General features: G+C 38.1%; 1 protein-coding gene across 1 annotated transcript; it reads left to right on the top strand.

Annotated features, from left to right (window-relative positions):
* Positions 1 to 1540: 1540 nt before the first annotated feature.
* On the top strand, positions 1541 to 16378 carry LOC103983011 (serine/threonine-protein phosphatase PP2A-2 catalytic subunit). The gene is made up of 11 exons (XM_009400135.3): positions 1541 to 1903; positions 3369 to 3425; positions 4808 to 4891; positions 5042 to 5113; positions 9617 to 9688; positions 9880 to 9920; positions 13951 to 14017; positions 14757 to 14948; positions 15031 to 15120; positions 15206 to 15313; positions 15874 to 16378. Exons 1-11 carry the CDS (start codon positions 1808 to 1810, stop codon positions 15937 to 15939), a joined length of 945 nt encoding a protein of 314 aa, XP_009398410.1. The 5' UTR covers positions 1541 to 1807; the 3' UTR covers positions 15940 to 16378.
* The last annotated feature ends 437 nt before the right edge of the window (positions 16379 to 16815 follow it).

Raw genomic sequence — 16815 nt, 5'->3', positions numbered from 1 at the left:
CATCGTCGCCGCCGCCTGCGCGAGCGGCGCTGCCGCTGCTGCCTGCGGCCTGGCCGCTGTGCGCGGCTGCCAGCGACCGCCTGTGCGCGGCTGCCAGCGGTAGATCTAGCCTGTGCGCGGCCACTGCCGTCACGGCGCTGACGCCGCGGGGCTGCTGCTGCTCATACGCGGCCGGTGCCGCTGCGGCGGTTCCTACCCGCGGGTGGCTGCTGCCAGCACGCGGCCGCCGCCTGTGCACGGCCAACTCACGCATGGCCGCCACCTGGGCTGTCTGCCTGCGTGCGGCCGACCGTCGCATGGACGGATTCTGGCCGTGTGCGACCGGGGTTCTGTGATGCCGTCGCACGGACGGAGTTCTGTTCTGTGATGCCGTCGCACGGACGGAGTTCAGTGATGCCGTCGCACGGACGGAGTTCAGTGATGCCGTCGCACGGACGGAGTTCAGTGATGCCGTCGCACGGACGGAGTTCTGTTCTGTGATGCCGTCGCACGGACGAGGTTCTATAATGTCCGCATATGGGACGAGTTCTGTAATGCGTACGCTACTTTGCGTAACCGCAGATTTGCAGCGAGGTCGACGGTGACCATTACTGCTTAGCAGTTCTTGGAAGATAAAGGTAATTATGCATCGTAAATTAATTTACAGATCTAATGCATGATTTCAAAAACCTGGCTCTGATACCAATTGTGAGCATAAAAATCTGTAATTATGCTAAATCAATTATGCGGAATTAACTTATATGCCAGGATTGAAATTCAATACATAGATCTAATTATACGATGCGTACCTTTTGATGCCATCCGTTCAGAGATCTTGTTTGATCTGCTTAGCACACCGTGATCCAAGATTGCTGCAGGCTCCGTCTTCCGTCTTTAATCCGATCGCGCTGCGGAATCTACAGGGAGTGCGAAGAGTAGACCCTTTCTCCTCTCTTCCTATCCTTTCACAGGATCACACAGATTGATGGATTTGGGGAGACTTTCTCCTCTCTTCCTATCCTTTCACAGGATCACACAGATTGATGGATTTGGGGAGAGGGCTTTTGGGGAGAGAGTCGAGGAGAATAACTGAATTCCTCAACGGAGAGTAGAGATCCTGTCCGTTTATAGGTCCGTTTATAGGCGAGAGCAAAGGGTCTACGATGAGATGAGATCTCAGAAGATCGAATCGTTCCGTAGTGGACTTAGTCTTGGCTAAAATATCGCAACGGAACCCAATTCTATTATATATCTTATTCAATAAAAGGCCACATATTCTAACAATTTTGATCTTAATGTCTAATTAATTCAGGTGAGATGACTGTAAGAGGAGAAGCTGTAGTAGATCATCAAGCGTACATTCCACTGATGGCAAAACTGTAAATATCGCCATGCGCAGCTCTTCAGCAATGTCCTTCCGAGCAGCCTACGCGATAATTTAACCATCCAAAGACAAGACGCACTCGACGGACGTTTAAGAATCACCACTGAAATTTTGCCACCGCATAACATAACTCTAATGCTGCTTGAGGCCCATACAGCTAATCCCTTGACAATTCGGGGAACACAGTTTTAGTTCTCCAACCCTCTCCCCGACACGATTAAATGGACGAAGGATCGATTGATTTCCTCCTCTTTTAATTCACTCTTCTTCCCCTACTTTTTCTTTTTGGCTCTTCCGCCATTTCTCGCCTTCGAGGGAAGGAAAGATTTCTGTAAGGGAAAGGAGGGAAAGGGAGGGCCTTGGAACCGGGAGGCGACCAAGAAATCTAGGGTTAGGGTTTTTTTCGCGTCCCGTGGCGTCCCGCGGGCTGCAGAGGAGAGGAAGATGAGCGCAAACGCGTTGCCGGCGCCCACCCGCCATGGGAACCTCGACGAGCAGATCGAGCAGCTCATGCAGTGCAAGCCGCTCTCCGAGCAGGAGGTTGTTCTTTCTCGACGTATCCGATCGCTGTACGATTGTGTTTAAACGCTTATTTTATGGGCGGTTGCTGTTTGATCCTGGTTATGGTAGTCGAATCCCCGTGGATCTCGACGGATCAGGGTCGGTTGATGTGTTTTCTGTTAGAAATTTAGGGACTTAGTGTACGATCTAGGAATACTAGTTTTGCAAAGAAATAGGTAGTATTTCCGAGGAATTTAGGCCTTTTCTCTGTGGACATTTGGTTACCTATGCTGGATCTGATCAAAGTTATTTTTCCTTTGTACACGCCTAACGATTTATACGAGAGACATATGGTTGATCTGTTGGGATAATGTATTTTATTCAGTTATTATTTTGTTGTTCAGTTGCAAGGTATAAGGAAATTTAAGATTGTTAAATGTGAGAAATGATATCGAGTTAATTGGTTTATGTCTCACATAATTTATAGTGCTTCGTTCATTGTCATAATTCATGCAATAAGGACTCTGATTGATAAGGTTTTTTGGCTTTAATAATGTTTTTAAAGATAGAAAACTGTTCAGAATGAGGTTTTGTAAAAGGAAATGCATACTAATGAATTGGAAGAAACATATATCTACAGATAGAGAACTCATGCCTATATGCAATAGATGGGCACACCTGTATAAGGCTACAGATAAATGAGCATGCTAATTCTTATATGTAATTTCAAATTATTAATTGGAAATAAAGAAAAGATGGCATTCTTGCTGCATTGGTTACTCAAGGATTATCGAGAGTTGGCATCTCTTGCATGAACCTGAAATGCGGACGTGGGTGGTGATGGCTAAGACACTTGCCTTAGTTTTGTGATGACCCATGGATTAGCAAAGATAGGTAAGATTAGATCAATCTTTCTACAAAAAACTAAGCATCAACTTTTATGTTCTAGACCATCAATGTGTTGATTTTTTTGCATCTTCCAAACTTTTGATCAACTGCTTGAGTCTGGCAGGAACTTGTCTAAATTGAGAACCAAGTTTATTTTCCTTTTCCTTTTTCTTTTGTCTTCCCTTACCTTCTTGATTGTGACCCTTCAGAAGTCATGCTGTTTTTTACATCCCAAAATATTTTAAGATTACAGGATGGACTGTTTTCCTAGTTCACTGAACTTCTTCCTGCTCCCTGCACTTTAGATGTGCATGTAAATACATCAAAATTGTGGTCCCTGGCTTGCAATAGCCATAAGAAAGTTTTTTCTTAAATTTGTTATATGCATTTCTAATTGTCTATTTTGTCTGTTGTGGAAGCAAATTTCTTGTATCTATTATTGTCCCTTGTGGCTAACACTTAAGAATAATTGCATAAATATGTAAGACAAATTTGTTTCAGTTTTGTACATTACACATCTGATTATGACTTCTGCATTTTTTTATGAGTTATTGGTAGAATTGTGGTTTTGATCATGAACTTTGTCTCGAGATCTAATAATAATATTGTCATATAGGTTAGGGTTTTGTGTGAGAAGGCCAAAGAGGTATTGATGGAAGAAAGCAATGTTCAGGTAAGACATACTTATTGACCAATTTTATATTGATCACAGGATTTCTTGTTTCTATAAATTTCTGGATAAAAGGAGTCTGAGCACTTTGCCTGTTGGCTGGCGGTGGCAGGACCTTCAACTTTCATGATAGCTTCTTAAGATACGGTTCGGGTCTGTTCAGTTGTTATGACAGTAAAAGTATCTGATTTTTTAGCTTGCTGAATGCTGATGAATTATGGTTAAGGGTCAAAGAATTTAAATTAGCCTTTTTGTTCCTTTATTACGTCCCTTTATGAAAGAAATGTACTTTTAGTGTGTTCAAATGCTTCATCATTTAATATTTTAGAAAATGGCAGCTCTAAATTTTCCACTTTTTTTTTTTCCTTTCAGATGCTTTCAAGTTCATAATCCTGATTTTAGCTTCAAATATTTTGGCTGCCTTGTTTTTCACAATTATCTGCTAAAATAAGTTGATTTTAAGATCTTTCGGTTCAAAGTTCTCTTAACTTATTTGGAGCTAATAATTAGGCATTTCTTGCCTATATTAATGGGAGTCCTTGCGTTATTCTTCTTTAATCTGTGATTATTTTTATTTCCTGTCACATTGGGTACTTTTGCTGTTATGATTTGGTTTCTTTATAATGTTTGCTAGACACTGGCTACCATAATATTATTTGGTTTTGTGATACATATAACCTTATTTTGTTGAATGTCTTGTTCATCTACTTTGAAGAAGTAAACTGGTGGTCTAGCACATGCGGATCCCGCCAATATGGGATTTGGGAAAGGTCTTTGTTCATAAGCTTAACATTACAAGAAAATAAGTTTTTTTGTGACTTGAATTTTTGAATGTGGTCCACTAAGACTTACCCTATATTTTATTGGAAGAAGTCTTGGAATTAAATTTATCATTTTTTTCATTACGCTTCAACCTAACTAGAAATAAAAATAAACATTGTAGACTTTTGTAAGAAACAAGTTCCCTAGTTTCATTGAACCATCATCTAATTATATGGAGGAAACATTTGCTTGCCTTTAGTACATTTTGGGAGGCCTACATTCAATCTGTTGTCTCATAGGTACTGCACAAGGTTGCAAACCTATAAGTAGCCCTGATCAATGAAAAGATTTGTGAGGGCAGTCAACTGCTGCTAGCAGATCTCTGTTATAATTCAATTATGAATGTTATTTTCAAGCATGCGATTTGAACCCATCAGACATGCTCGATAGTGATTTCCTCTCGATCATCAACTTGTATGCCTTTAAGTTTTGCTTTTCATGTGATTGCTTTTGTTTCTGGTAGCTTCTGATCTATAAATAGGTGCATCTTCCCATTCTTACACTGATGAAATAGATGAATAATTTTTGGGCCAGGTTAACGGACGTAATTTACTTCATTGCAGCCCGTGAAGAGTCCTGTGACGATATGTGGTGACATTCATGGGCAATTTCATGATCTTGCAGAACTGTTTCGAATTGGAGGGAAGGTACTACATTTTGTTAGCTGCTCTGCTTGTATGTACTTCTATTATTTTTAAATATGATGAAACTATGTGATTTAGGTATCTGGATAGATAGTACAAGTTGTGCTTCTAAATCTAGCTGTGGGATTGATGATACCTTTCTATTGTTGATAGTGTCCAGATACAAATTACTTATTTATGGGCGATTATGTAGATCGTGGATACTATTCTGTTGAAACTGTTACGGTAAGAAAATTTCTCCTTTCTTATTTTGCTGTCAACTATAGACTATACTATTTGTTATGCTGTTATTGCAAGTAATATTTGAATTCATTACATATCTGGGGTACTGACTTTAATAGACAAAAATTGTGCCATTTTCTTATTAGAATGCATGACTACACTGCTTCCAGGGCAGGAAGCTTTTTCTTTCAAACCTAGCATAGACAACCAGTTCTGATTTTATTAAGATGTTGGATACGTTGTTTTATCAAAAGCAATTTTTGTTTGTAATCATGGAGAATGCTTGTAAGCATACACTTATATGATGCATGCTTACATATATGTGCTTTGCTTGTCAGCAAGTGTTCTTGGTTGCCTTCTGTAAGTTCTTTGGCATTTATGCCTCTGATACATGTTGCTTCCTGTAGCAAAGAAGTAAAATTTGCTTGACTTCTGTCTTCAATAAAACTTTGGAGCAAGGTTTTAAATACAGGTTCAATCTTGATTTTGATAAGTTGTTGGATCAGTATGGTATCTAAACACCGGATGGTATACTACCATGTATCACTTGATCTCATAAAATAAGACTATTGACCGTTACTGAGCTATATTGTATGGTACTGGTCCTTGGTCGGAGAAACCATGCTTTGGATTTTTGTTGGTTATGTCATAGATGCATTTCTAGATATAATGTGAAAACCTTCATAATTCATATATTCAGGATTAGGCACTTAAGGTCATTGTCATTGGTAGATATAATCCTAAGCATTCGTCTCGGTAAGATATATTCTGTGAATTGTAAACAAGAACACTAAAGAAATGATTTCCGCTACATTTCCATGTACATTGCACATGTGGAGATATTGTTAGCTTTAATTGCAAGTTAAAAGTAGGTATTATCAAGGATCTCCCGTCCATTGAAATGCCTTTGGCTGCTAGCACTAGGCACTGCTGTTGGTATGGTATGTAGAATAGCCATGTTGGCATGGGTATGTCTGAGGATAATAAAGTGTAAAGAAAAGCAACTAGGAGAAAGAAAGAAAAGGAGAGAAAAATGAGAAAATACCTTGTTTAGTTGGACTATTTCAAAGTCTCAACCTCCTCTGACCAAAAGGAATACAGAGTCAGTGACTATTTGAGGGTCGTGACATGGTTTGATTTAGACACCTTGCCTTGATTAAAACCATGAGCCCAGCATAAGGCAAGTTTATTGAACTTATGTCCTTTATCTTAGCCAAGCAAGTTGATCGGGCGAAAGTATGAACATGTTCATCAAGTTGTAAAAAGAAAAATTTTACCTATTTCATGTGTCACTTCCATGTCAGTATAGTATGTAGCTATTGACATGGAGTGGTAAACAAATTTTCAACTACCTTGTGCTACTACCCATAACTTTCCATGTGGTTTTTCTTGAAATATCTCATTACATAAAATTTCCTTTGTTCCAATTATGCATTGGATATATAGATGACCGCGTTCATAAAGTTTTTTCAAACTAGCTGTCAACCTATGCATTGCACAGGATTCATGCTACAGTGACATGAAAGATTAATTGATCAATGTCAGTTTCTAGAATTTTGATTATTTTCTCAATAGTTCTTCTGGAGATAATAGAGGGTCAAGTTGATTTATGTTCTTTATATTGATTTATAGTATTACTTGTCTTGACTTTGTAGCATTCATCATGGTACTAAGAGCTTTCTAATTGTTATTCTGTGAATGGCAATTAACTTTCTAATAGTTATTTTATGATTAACAATCACTAGGAGTATACATACTGTAGTGAGAGGTTCTCAATACATTAAAAAAACAAATGGGTGCACAGTGTTCATGGATGAATATCAAATTGACTTCAGGGCATTAATTAGGACTTTGTAGCATTAATTTGTGAACTAAAAACATGGTATTACATTTGTTAAATGTAAATATTTCACAAAATATGAAACAATATTTTGTTTGTAAGAAGTGATCAGTTAGATATTGTTGGTGCGCTCGTGAATGTTAACATTTTCTTTTTCTCCCAAACAGATCATCAGCATCTTCCTTGTGTGTTTATAGGGCAAGAAGGAACCTCGGACCTTTTTGGTCTCTTGTTAGTGTCACTGCCAATGCTCCTTGTAAATGATGAGGTGTTCTTCAGTGGAGGATGAAGGGAGTTGAAGCTGGAATTAGCTTCATGGGATGTTGTAGCTATGGGCTGTAATTATTTTTGAGTCAAAGGAGATGGGATCTCAATTGCAATATAGTGGATTTAACTAGAAATCGATAATATACAAATGTTATTTCAGGTATTGAAATATCATGGATTATTTTCTAACTCCAAAAATTCTGTTATGGGCTGAAATAAGGTATGTATAGCAAAGCATATGCTTCAATACTGTGTCAATGATAATATTCGAGCAATGTACTGACAAGAGGATGGGGTATGCTGTGTTCCAGATAATTGCAAATTGTGTGCTCAACATTTGGCTGAAATTGCAGCTTAAGAGGCACTTCAGGAGTGTTATAAATTAGAAACTATAGAGTATTAACTTAGGAAATACAACTTAGTGTAAAGGAAATTATATTACTAACAACCCATGGTTATATCAAGTAGTTATGAACTTCTCAATTGTAAGTCAACAGACTTTTTAGTCTGTTAAGATATGAAGGCCTACATTTTAATATAGTACATGCTGATGAAATGGTTCTATATCTTGTAATCAAAATAGTCCTGAGTCAACATTAATTTATCATATACTTATTATCAGTTCATTATGCTCATATTATTAATATAGTTGTGCATATACATGACAAATATACTGGTAACCTGGAGTCTAATTAAAAAAATGTATTGCTTGTCTTAGGAGGTTAAAACTTTATAATATTAGACTTTACTATTCTTTCTCATGAATTTGTAAAGAGGCACTCTCATTTGGTCTTTATTTAAGAAGATAAAAAAACTTAAATTTTTTATGGGTTGATATAACTGATGGTTTAATGGTATTTCTTAAGTGAGCTGTTGATATACGGTTATGAGTAGTAAAGAAAAAATATCTCTTGTTTTGTTTCACTTTGAAATAGTTTAATCAGTTTCTTTATTGATTTTTCAAGTTAATATTAAGTCCTCTTGTTATTTGTTGGTTGTCTTCCCATCTATTTCAGGATATTGATGCTGATGATATGGTTATAAATTTATTTGCTCTTGTTGGAAGTATGTCTTATGGTTGATAGGGACATTTGTGATTATTTTGCTTAGATGTCAGTCAAGTACAGGACTTTGATCAGGACCAAGGTTTTAAAATTCAAGCTGTGTGCAGATTTTACCCATCCTTTGACAAAAAACCAAAGTTTTAATGGTCAAAAGAGTAAACATAATATAGATATTTTTTACAATATACAAAGAGATTCATGTCCATATATGTATATACGTGTGCAAAGACTTTTTAAAATACAAACAGAAGATGATAAGTAGTTCATGATGTGCATCATTAGATGGCATAGAAACTTCTTATTCAATTCAGTTACTTCGGAAATACAAGTTTTTTGCATTCCTTATTAGCTTTAGAAGGTTTTTACAATCTACTCTCCATGCAATATTGTAGATGCTGCAAGTGTTCTATTTCTGTTGTGCATGTATGCTATGTAGTGTCAAAATACGTGCCTCATAGGAACTACTGAATGTTGTGATATACCTGTTGCCACTTCCAAGTTTAGTATTTGATCAAAGGCATCACTTGTTGTTTCTTTTATTGTGTGGGACAGCTATGTCTAACTTATGTTGTTTAGCATGTAGAAAACATGTTAAAAAAACTTTAATGCTATTGACTTGAAATAGGTGGATGCTAGTGTTGTAGAGATCTATTAATTTTTAGGTTGATTTTCTTCTTTTTTTAATACTGGTACGTGTCCCAACATGGAATAAATGTTCATGTTTGATGATGCCATTGTTCCATTACAGGCATTCCTAATATACATCATTTAGTTGCTTCGCTTCAGGTATATCTACATGCTACTCTATATAATCCTAATCATCGATTTGCATGACATGGTGATCAATGGTACCTCTCTGTGGCGTTACTTTTGTGTCTGTACATGCATTTATGTACTTGAATTGCTCTATGTTTGCCACTTTGTTTTTAACCTTGAATGGTGTGGCTGGCAAAGTTAAATGGTAATATCATATTGAAACAAGATATTGTTTTCTTGTGAAGTTCTAGAAATTTGTGGTTCGAGGCAATTTATCTTCTGACCTTGCTCTTGAACATATGGTTGACCTTGTGCTGGGACCATGGTATAAGCTAAGTTTTTCATGAGGATAGAATCCCAGAAATTTGAATTTTATCTTCAAAGTTCTCTGATAAGCTATATTCATTTTATGCCATCTGAGTTGAATGTTACAGTGTGCCATGTTTCTAAGTATTGAACTCAAATGAATAAAATTTTCTAGTTGGGATGCACATCTTTGCTTCTGTTAGAACATTCTGTTTATTTGTTTATGTAACTTTACATCCTTGTATATAACATGTTGTTGATTGGTATGACCAGCTTTTGGTGGCCCTCAAGGTACGATATCCTCAGCGAATCACTATTCTTAGAGGAAATCATGAGAGTCGTCAGGTACATGTCATTTCTTTCTTATTTTTGCTGACATTATTGGGTCTATATTTTTGTAGCTTGATATTTTTTTTTGTAATGAACCAAATCAAATTGACTGCACTGGAGATTAGATATATCAGCATATCTTTTTTTTTTGTCTTAATTTTTTTTCCTTATAGATCTAAACTAAATACTATTGCATCACATTGCAGATTACACAAGTTTATGGATTTTATGATGAATGCTTAAGAAAGTAAGTTCTCACCTTTTGTGGAACCAATTGTTCATCTTCCTAACTAATACACTATTTTTTGCTCACTTTTATCAGGATCATCGATACAATTTTTTTTCCTTTCGGTAACTCTGTACCAGAATTCATAGTTTAAAGTTTAAACATGTTTATATGTGAAGAATGCGCATATGGAAAATGTAGTTTTTTCAATATAACTAGTGTATGTGTTTGTTCTATTTTCGACATCAAAATGGATTGACCTTTTTGAATCAATTTTTAATGTTTGTTTGGGTAGTAGTTCCCTTGCATTAGAATATGGGTCTGTACGCTATTTAGTAGATATTGCTATTGTTGGTCTCATGTAATGATCTTAGAAAATGTGTTTATCTGCTGATGGAGCTTTAGGTTGTAGAAAAAGACTTTTGCTGTCATATCATCATCATTTGTTGCTGTCTTGAACAGCAGTCTGTGGTCATGTAAGATGGCATTATACTTGACTTGGCATATCTGTATCACTTTAACAAGCATATTGATGCACTGCAGTCAGACCAAGACATCTCTGGGGAATTCTGCAGTATGTATGTACCCTAAGCAGTATCTTCTGAGAAGCGTAAGGCAATGCAATGATATCCAAGTGGCATGATTCAGTTTGATGAGTGTCAATCTAGTGGCATTGTTTTTCTTGGGCTTCTATCTGGAAACAATAAGATAATCATTTTTGAGTCTTATAACAGGAAGGAAAATGTACAAGTGCTGCATAGGAATTTGGTGATCTGACATTACAAGTGACAAGTTTCTATCTATTGTAAAAGGCAACAATTAGGCTGACAGTTATATGTAGTTCTGCCCTGTGCCTCTATTTCTCTCAATAACTTGAGAGTTGTATTTTAATTTGACATCCGAGAGTCAAGTTGCTGCAACTTTTAATTCTTTTTGGGACCTGAAATAAGCTTTGGTTTTGACCATGTCAAACACAGAAACAAACACAAGTTCAGATATTATTGTGCTTCTTCAGATAAATGATTGAGGGTTGCTCTGGGTGTGCACTATGGTATCATACTATTGCTGGTACTTGCCTTCCCCTCCTTGTCTTCTTGTTGCCATTTTCTCCTCCATATCCTGTCATCCTACCTAGCGATTTAAAAAGGCGCTCGCCAAGGTGCTCGGGCGAGGCGAGGCGAGGCCCGAGCGCCTCGCTAATCTCCCAGGCGACGCGCTTCGGGTGAGCGCCTGGGTTAACCAAGGCGACCGAGCCCAGGCGCTAGGTGCTTCGGGCGAGCGCCTGGGTTAACCAAGGCGACCGAACCAGGATTTTAGCTCTGGTTCGGTCCTGGTTCGGTCTCCGATGGTTAGTTGGTTCAATCGAACCAACTAAAATTGCTATAAGTGACAACCGAACCCTAACCCACGTCGCTGCTGCTCTTGATCCCGCTGCTCGCCGCTGTCGCTGCTGTCGCCACTATCGCTGCTCACAAACGCTGCCGTTGTCGCCGCTCACGCCTCCCGCTGCTCGCCGCTCCTGCTCTTGCTCCCGCTCCCGCTGCTCGCCGCTGTTGCTGCAGCTGTCGCCGCTGCCGCTGTCGTCGTTGCCGTTGTCGCCGCTCGTCGCTGCCGTTGTTGTCGCTCGTCACTGCCGCTGCCTCCTTACACTCCGCTGTCGCTGCCGCTTCCTCTTTTCTCAATCAGTAGGCTCAGCACCCCCTTACACTTCCTTCTTCTCCTTCTGTTAATAGTATACAGTATATTGTTAACAATATACTGTATACTGTTAATATTGTTAGGTTTATTTGAAATTATTAATTTTCAATACTGTTAATAGATTTTCTTAATTTAATAGCATATTTTAATTTAAAATTTTAAATAATTATATTTATTAATTATATTATATATTTTTATATTTTAGCGTCTCGCTTCGCTCGGGCGAGCGCTTGGGCGAGCGCCTAGCGCCTCAGGCGTTTTTGGACCTTGGCGCTTTTTGGTGCCTAGCGTTTTTTAAATCACTGATCCTACCACGTCCTCTCCTCCTTAAGATACGCATGCCACCTCTTCTCTCCTTCCTTGGCGTTGTCTTCTTGCACCGCCTTCTGCTCCTCTTCCTTATCTGCATTCTCTTCTTCCAGTTCGAGCCATGCTTGTCAGATTAGGATTTGCCAACACATGGTATGTGTGGCCTGGTTTGGTACCAGAGCAAGATCTAGAACCTTGACATCAATAATCCTACTCATTGCCACAGGACTAAATGATAAGCCCAAGAGCCATCTTAAAGGAGATCAGCTACATGAATATGTGCCAACTAGCATTCACATTTAGAAAAGTAGGTTTTAAAGCAATAAGAGCATCAAATAACCAATTGTCCTACCCGACATTAGCATTAGCTCCACAACCTATATATTTGAGCAAGCCAGACGTCAGCTTCTCCATCGTTTGGAATTTGAATAAAAGTTCTTCAACACCAGCTGGGTTTGGGGGGAGTCCTGCAATTCCATGGGGAACAAAGCTCCATGTTTAGGAATCACCCTATTGGTCTGTAGACCAGTCACCAACCAACCGTCCAGCTGTATCTAGTGGTCCTATGGTAGGAACATGCTAGATTTACTCTGCTCAGTGCATGCCTGGACCTATTTAAACAAATGGTTTCTTTTAAAAGATTCAAAAGACTGATTTTTATTATTGATAAATGATCCTTGTTTTTATCTGTAATTTATAAAGAGTAGATACAAGTGAACTGTAGTCAACATTTTTTTGGTCTAGTTCCATTCACTCTAAATGCATGCCATTGTATGAAAAATGATACTGCCTCCTTCTGTGTGACATGTTTTTAGTTTCTTCCATGTGGTACTATACTGATGGAGAACAAGGATTAAAATAACAGAGTTCTTCTGATGACGGAGGCATTTTTATTCTTTTTAGTCTTTATATTGTGCATTTATGGAAATACACAATTTCCAGCTGTTAGAGTAATGCTATTTACTGCAGCTGTTATGATTGATGTTATTATCGTGCAAGGTTGATATCTCTTCAACATGGTATGTGCGTGATATGCAGTACCATATTTCCTAACATTTTTCCTTCAAAAACAATTTTATAAACTTTTAAATGGGCCAATTATAATTATAATTATATTTTAGTAGTTTACTGCAAAGTGCAGTCATGTAGTTATATTCTTGTTCTACAAGCACAGTATATGTCACCAGGTTTATCAATACTTCCATGACATCTTTAAGCTCAGTATAGGTCACAGGTGCTTCATGCTGTGTCCCAGAATTGGTTGTTTTCCCTTAGGAGTAATGACTGAAGATTGTTGACTGAAGAATTGAGAATTGCTTTGCCTAGGAGACAAGTAAACTATATTAACTGATAACTGCTAGGCCTGATACGGGGCTATGCTGTTTGCATTCTGCTATACTTATTTGTTGATACTTGTTCTGTAGTAAGTGTCAGCACGTGCAGATAGTGCTGCTGTGAAGCCATAGGCTTGAGGACTTTTAGAGCAAGAGCGTGGTGCAGGAACACATTAAAAGTTTTGTAAGTGCATCAATAGTTTCCAGATGCCAACTCTTGATGCTGTTGGCATTTTCACCACTGACCAGTTTATATGCTATAATTTATGGGACTTCGTTTAGTGTAATGACAATAATTAGATATGTCAGTCATATAAACTGTTGTTGGACCAATGAATATAACATAGCAAATTGGTCATTAATTGTGGGAATGGATATACAACTATAACACCCCCCAGTTTTAAGGCAAGAGTAGAGTTGCTTTAGAAGGGGTTAGTATGGTTAAGGTCTCATTGATCCAATCATAGTCAAGCTAGTGGAGCATCTATCTGTATGCAACTTGTATATGGTGATTTTAGTACCAAATTCATCATTGTCATGGAATCTTTGCGAGTTCTGTTTTCTCGAAGTAGAACCATGATGCATCTTGATCTGCAACCTTAATGTACTTCTAAATCAGGAGAAATCAATTTAATCCTGTTCTGGTTTTTACATGTAATTGTATTAACTATCTGTTCCTTACAATATTTTCCTGCATTATTTAATTGCAGATATGGTAATGCAAATGTATGGAAGATCTTTACAGATTTGTTTGATTACTTCCCCTTGACAGCACTGGTTTGTACTTGAACTATTCCTATTAGCTCCTGGCAATGGATATTTATTCTGGATGCCACTATCATGCAGTTTTCTGCTAAATTTTCGGTTTGATTTGGATGTGCAACAACTCTAAGCTAATACTAGAACCCTTTTTTTTTTATGATTTATTCCTGGTGTTGGAAAAAACTGTATTTAATCAACATGTTCCAATGACTTCTTTGTATATGATGTCAACATGTGGATTTGTCGCAGCTTTGTGTGTTGGAAAGTGCTTCCTAAGAAATGGTTGATATGGGTTGGAAGCTTGTTTTAATCTTTTTGTTGAAATTGTTCTGAACATTTAATGCCAACTAAGATAAATTATCACAAGTATTGATTTTTTTAACATTTAGATCAACCTTTATGCCTAGTTAGTGGATGGACGTATATATACTGTTTTGTATGTCATTTTTTCTTCTGTTATGATGGTTAATTTACCTCAAGTTACTGATACAAGGTGTTTTATCAATTAAATTCATGTTGGTTTTCTTGTTGATGCTAGGAGTTCCATTAGTTCTCCATTGCAGAAAATCAGTCTGCATAAGGGTTGATTTTATAATGTGAATGTGTGCAATGATTTTCATGAGTATCTGAGTTTTCCCTGTATGGTCCGAGTATTTATGCCTCGATGCATATTAGCTGGTGATGATTTCTTGATCGTCGAGTCATTACTCATGAAATTGACTGACTTGAATATCTTTTTTCACTGTCTGCGTAGGTTGAATCGGAAATATTTTGCCTTCATGGTGGATTGTCTCCATCTATTGAAACTCTTGATAACATCCGTAACTTTGATCGTGTTCAAGAGGTTCCACATGAGGGGCCTATGTGTGACCTTTTATGGTCTGATCCTGATGACAGATGTGGTTGGGGTATTTCTCCTCGGGGTGCAGGATATACCTTTGGCCAAGTATAATGCAAGACCTTTTCTTTCCTTGTGGTTGCAATGTCCTGTCTTTGCATTAAGCAGCTTCAGGTAATTGTATTTTCAGGATATATCAGAGCAGTTCAACCATACCAATAACCTTAAGCTGATAGCCAGAGCACATCAATTAGTCATGGAAGGATACAACTGGGGACATGTAACTAATTTTTTTATTATGTTGTTTTTGCATTGACTTCTTGGAAGTTCAATGACTGAATTGATAATTCAATTGCCTAAAACAGGACCAAAAGGTAGTTACTATATTTAGTGCTCCAAATTATTGCTACCGGTGTGGGAATATGGCCTCCATCTTGGAAGTTGATGACTGCAAGGGGCATACTTTCATCCAGGTAGATCTTTCTCTCTCTATATATATATTTATGTATTGTGTGACAAAATGCTTGTGTATGTGTATGTTTGTACATGTTTACTTTGTATGTATTTGATATTTAATGGTTACTCGTATCAATATTGTGCCGGAATGGGCATGTAGGTGAATCAAGGATCCATAACGTAGAACCGAATGGGTTACTAAGCTTTGTAAAAGAAAGTCTTTAGTTGCCTTTGTGCCTGGTCAGACAGTGAGCACTATTAATCAAATCCTAGTTGTGGGCTTAGGCTTATGTAAGGTCCCATGATGATTTCCAATAACGTCTTTTGGGAAAATGTTAAATTTAGAGTTGTGTTTAGGCGAAACTTCCTACACCTGACATGCACCACCAAGCAGGTGTCTGCAGGGTGAGTTCTATTTCATGTGCATGTTTCCCATATCAGTGCAGCATGGTTCTTTGCTTTTGTGAAGTTCTAACAATTCAATCAAAACCTTGTATTTCTTCTGGCAACTCCGGCTGTCTTTGTGGATGGAAACTATTTAGGATTGACCTCTTGTTGATTGGTGTTTCTGTTGCAGTTTGAGCCAGCCCCCAGAAGAGGAGAGCCGGATGTGACTCGCAGAACTCCCGATTACTTTCTGTGAGTCAGCGAATGTGAGGGCTAGGTTCATGGCTTTTTCACAGCAAGTGCTTCTCGCCAAAAGTGGGGCTGTGGTTGTGGACATTTCCAATCCTAGGATCAGTTTTTACTCCAAGCTGCCTGAGTTCCGTTGGTTTGGAAGGAATAGATGTATAATGATGTTGAAAGCTGTACGTCTCACGTCATTCAACTGTAACAGGGTTCGTTGGAGGCGGTGAGGCCTATGGTTCAGCTTCGGCAGCAGCATGTATCGTTTCTGATGGACTGTCTTTCCTTTTGTCCTTTGTTTTTTTTCTGGTTATTCTTTCGTTTGCTTTTTCTCCGCTTATGGAGGAGAGGGAATTTACGCCCAAGTGTTGTTTTTAGCGAATGGATAGATTCAGTTGGATCTTTCTCGATTTGTTCAACTTAAGACTTCTCTATATTAGTGTTTGCTGCTCTAAGATCGGTTTGTTTGCCAACTTGATTCATTTCAGCCATAGTTTATTTATTAGTCGTTTTGAAGTGAGCATTCTGGGCAGTAGCAACCCCAGTTGACCATGAATCAGAGTGGACTCTTTTGCCTAAACCTGTATGCTTTCACTAAAGCTCGGCCCCAAGTTCGCTCGACCAACTTCTTTCAATGCCATGTAGGTGGTTTCTTTGCCACCGCTTTGGAGGTAAAAGGATTTGGAAGTGAAATAATCAAGCATCAACTCAATTTGGCAGGTCGCACGTCTTTTATTATTTTTTTTATTTTTATCACATTATTCGTGTTTTTTTTGGTGTATGGCACATTTGAACTATGTTCTTGTGCATATAGTGTGTATGATACATGAACTGATGAATATGGATTATAATACAACAAAGATGTAACGTTTGAAGTAAAGTGGGATACATG

This window comes from Musa acuminata, chromosome BXJ2-4, assembly GCF_036884655.1.
Source record: "Musa acuminata AAA Group cultivar baxijiao chromosome BXJ2-4, Cavendish_Baxijiao_AAA, whole genome shotgun sequence".
In the NCBI taxonomy this organism is placed as follows: domain Eukaryota; kingdom Viridiplantae; phylum Streptophyta; class Magnoliopsida; order Zingiberales; family Musaceae; genus Musa; species Musa acuminata.
This window is presented reverse-complemented; position numbering and strand designations above follow the sequence as displayed.